General features: G+C 31.5%; 1 protein-coding gene across 1 annotated transcript; it reads left to right on the forward strand.

Annotated features, from left to right (window-relative positions):
- The first annotated feature begins 327 nt into the window (after positions 1 to 327).
- LOC143543030 (uncharacterized) lies at positions 328 to 1,675 on the forward strand. The gene is made up of 3 exons (XM_077035465.1): positions 328 to 487; positions 661 to 749; positions 1,484 to 1,675. Exons 1-3 carry the CDS (start codon positions 449 to 451, stop codon positions 1,629 to 1,631), a joined length of 276 nt encoding a protein of 91 aa, XP_076891580.1. The 5' UTR covers positions 328 to 448; the 3' UTR covers positions 1,632 to 1,675.
- The last annotated feature ends 1,477 nt before the right edge of the window (positions 1,676 to 3,152 follow it).

Raw genomic sequence — 3,152 nt, forward strand, 5'->3', positions numbered from 1 at the left:
ACTAAAGTACTTGATTTTTAAACAAAGCTTTTTAAAAAAAATAAAAGGATGCAACAAGTTTATTGTGGTTTACTCGTTTTAATTTTATATGCTAGGTTAAAAATCGTTTTTAAAAAATATTGGCAAAAAATATCAAAAGTTTATTGAACTTAAAACCGGTATTTTTAATAAACTTGACAGTTTGACAATCTATTAAACCATTTAAAAATACCGGGCTTTAAATACCGGGTATAACAAGCTTGAACAATCATCCAAGTGGGTCCAAGTTGGCGGGCGGTGGCACGCCTTTCAAGTTTTCACTTTTGACAACTAATAATTAATATTTTTTATACAAGTGGAGGAGCAATTTGTCAAAACCCCAAACACGTTTGTATAAACTCATTCATAGCCTCTGCATTCTCTTATAACCGTTTCCTGCAACTAACTAAAGCATCCATCGTCATCATCAATGGCGTCTTCAACCTTCAACCGTTGGTTAAGGCCTGAGGTTCGTTTGTAATTCGGATCTTCCATTATTATTTTTCTGCTTTTGCTTATTTTAAGTTTGTTTTCACATATTATTATAGGGTTTTAAAATGTATTTCACGGTTTAAGCGATAATTGAAGCTATTTTATGATAATCTGATCAATAGATCTGAGAATTTTGTTATGTTATGTTAGGTTTATCCTTTGTTTGCTGCGGTTGGAGTCGCCGTTGGAATTTGTGGTATGCAGTTGGTGAGAAACATTAGTGGTAATCCTGAAGTTAGGTTTGTTTCTATCTCTACATATAGATGTATAGTATCGTATTGTATTGTATATTATGTTTCTGCAAGTTGTGAATTCGAATAATTGTGGAGGATATTGTACTGTTTGTGATTTATGTATGAGAAGTTAGGGTTGCGTAAATGCTGTATTTGAAAGTAATTGATGTGATTTTTTCAATTAGATAGAGATATGATTTGATGATTATGTGATTAAAGTTATAGATTGCTGCTACATTAGGTTACAACTTTCTCATTGACTTACTCACATGAACAAATCTAACCGTCAATTTTGAGATCGGATTGATAAAAAGCTTAAAACAAGCTGAGTCTTATCGACCCCAAGCGTCAAATATAGCTCGTTTAGGTATAGAGACTAAGCTTGAGCCTTAAGGAGTCTTGTTTACTTTTTAAGTTTTGACTCTTTTGGACTCTTGTGTATTAGTTTCACGCTGCACAGCTGAGCTCAAGAGATTTGGCCCGTATAAGTTACTGCGCACGAGCTTAACCAAAGCTTAGGCTCGTTTAACCAAAATAAACGAGCTCCAAACGTGCCTAGTTGAGCTCAGGCTTGGGTCGACTTGTTTACACTCCTTAATTGATGTGTTTTAGGTGAATTAGTTTTTTGCTTAGAGGTATATAATTTGGTCCTAAATCATTTGACCTCGTTTAGGAATTTGGATACTTAAGGATTATATTTAGCAAGTTGCCTAGTTCTTATAATTTGTTATAAAATGTAGAGTGACCAAGGAAAAAAGAAGTGCTGGTGTGTTGGATAACTTTGTGGAAGGGGAAAAGTATGCAGAGCATGCGGTAAGGAAGTTTGTGCGCAACAAGTCTCCGGAAATTATGCCATCCATTAACGTGTTCTTCGCAGACCCGAAATGAAGTGATTTGGTGATCCAAGATTAATCAAAATAAAGTTGATTTGAGAATTTTTTTTTATGATTTAAAACAAAATTGTTACCGGGAAATTTTTTTAATAAGAACAGTAGAGATTTACTGTGGATCATCATAATTGGTGATATGATTTTTTTTTTGGTTATAAGACTTGTTGGAGGATATTGATATCATTTTACAGTACTTGTTGAAACTTGAAAGCTTGTGTTTTTAGGAAATGTGTTATTTTGTAAGTTAACCGTACAGTAAAATTGGATTGATCCCCTATTCCTATTATTTTCCATTTAATATTTAGGGTCAAGTTATTCTACAAAATAAGAAGAATGACAGTGTTTTGTGTTTATTTTCGTCATTGATTGTGCATTTTTTTCTTGACATTATGTTATATTACTCAATATTGTGTTATATTTTGTTCGCCATTGTGTTAAATTTTGCGATCTATTGTGTCGTTTTTTATTTATCATTGTGTTGTTTGTTCATTTTCAGCATTGTGTCTTTTTCTCGACATTGTGTCTTTTCGTCAGTTCTTATTTTTTTGAATGGGAATGACGAGGGGAATATTTGGTTTTTTAATTTTTTTCGTTTTTTATTTATATACTGAGTTATGATTTTTTAATTAATTTTTATGAATTTTTTGTTGAGGGAGCTTTTGTGTGACCACAAATCCTTCTTACACTTTTTATTTTTGTCTTCCTTTTTATTTTAACTTTATCCTTTATAATTATTTATGATATTTGTCATGCTTATTAAAAGGACGTGACACATAGGATTTTTTTTATAAGTATTTATATAGATATATAGATTATATTATAAAACATTCGAGAAATGTAATTTAAAAAAGTTCAAGAGTTTTACAAAACTTGATGTATATGAGTTATGATACAACACTTGATGCTTTCATTTTAAGTTTAAAAAAAACTTTTTCAATGGATAAAATTATCTTTTACAATCACCAATAATTAGCATACATATTTAATTCATTACATTAAGTACACATATTAATGTATAATTATTTAAATAATAGTATAAATATAATAAGTGTTTAAGATAAGCTGGGTTAGATGTCTGGCTAGATTTAACTCTTATAAACCCGTCACGAAACGCGAGCCACCTGCTACCAACTTTATGTAAATAAATATTTAAAATATTAAATAATAATTGTATAAATAGTAGGTTCATTTAAGCTCATGAGGGTATTAAAGCTTCATAGATGAGCTCGAGTAGGATAATAGAAGCTCAACTCAAACGCATTTATCTCAACTTGTTTTGAGCTTTTAAAAGGTTAATCTCGAGCAATTTACAAGCGGCTTACACCCTAAATTCCGATCATAAGCGGTGGATAAAGGTGAGCAAACCATGTATTTTCAGGAACTGAGAACTGGGGAGGAACCATTTCTATTTATGGTTGTGTTTTTTACCGGTTTTTTCTGGTTTGGTCAGGTTGGGTAAAGGTGGAACCGGTTCCGGTGGGTCATGATACTATTTATCTGAGAAACTGAAACTTGATTC

Source organism: Bidens hawaiensis, unplaced genomic scaffold (assembly GCF_021521415.1).
Source record: "Bidens hawaiensis isolate Kalapana, Puna unplaced genomic scaffold, B.hawaiensis_p1.1 tig00013016_1, whole genome shotgun sequence".
Lineage (NCBI taxonomy): Eukaryota > Viridiplantae > Streptophyta > Magnoliopsida > Asterales > Asteraceae > Bidens > Bidens hawaiensis.

Bases quoted from the DNA above. Each gene is read 5' to 3' on its own strand.
- LOC143543030 (XM_077035465.1), top strand. From the start codon at position 449: ATGGCGTCTTCAACCTTCAACCGTTGGTTAAGGCCTGAG. The intron at 488-660 runs GTTCGTTTGTAA...ATGTTATGTTAG, and splicing joins ACCGTTGGTTAAGGCCTGAG to GTTTATCCTTTGTTTGCTGC. The intron at 750-1,483 runs GTTTGTTTCTAT...TATAAAATGTAG, and splicing joins AGTGGTAATCCTGAAGTTAG to AGTGACCAAGGAAAAAAGAA.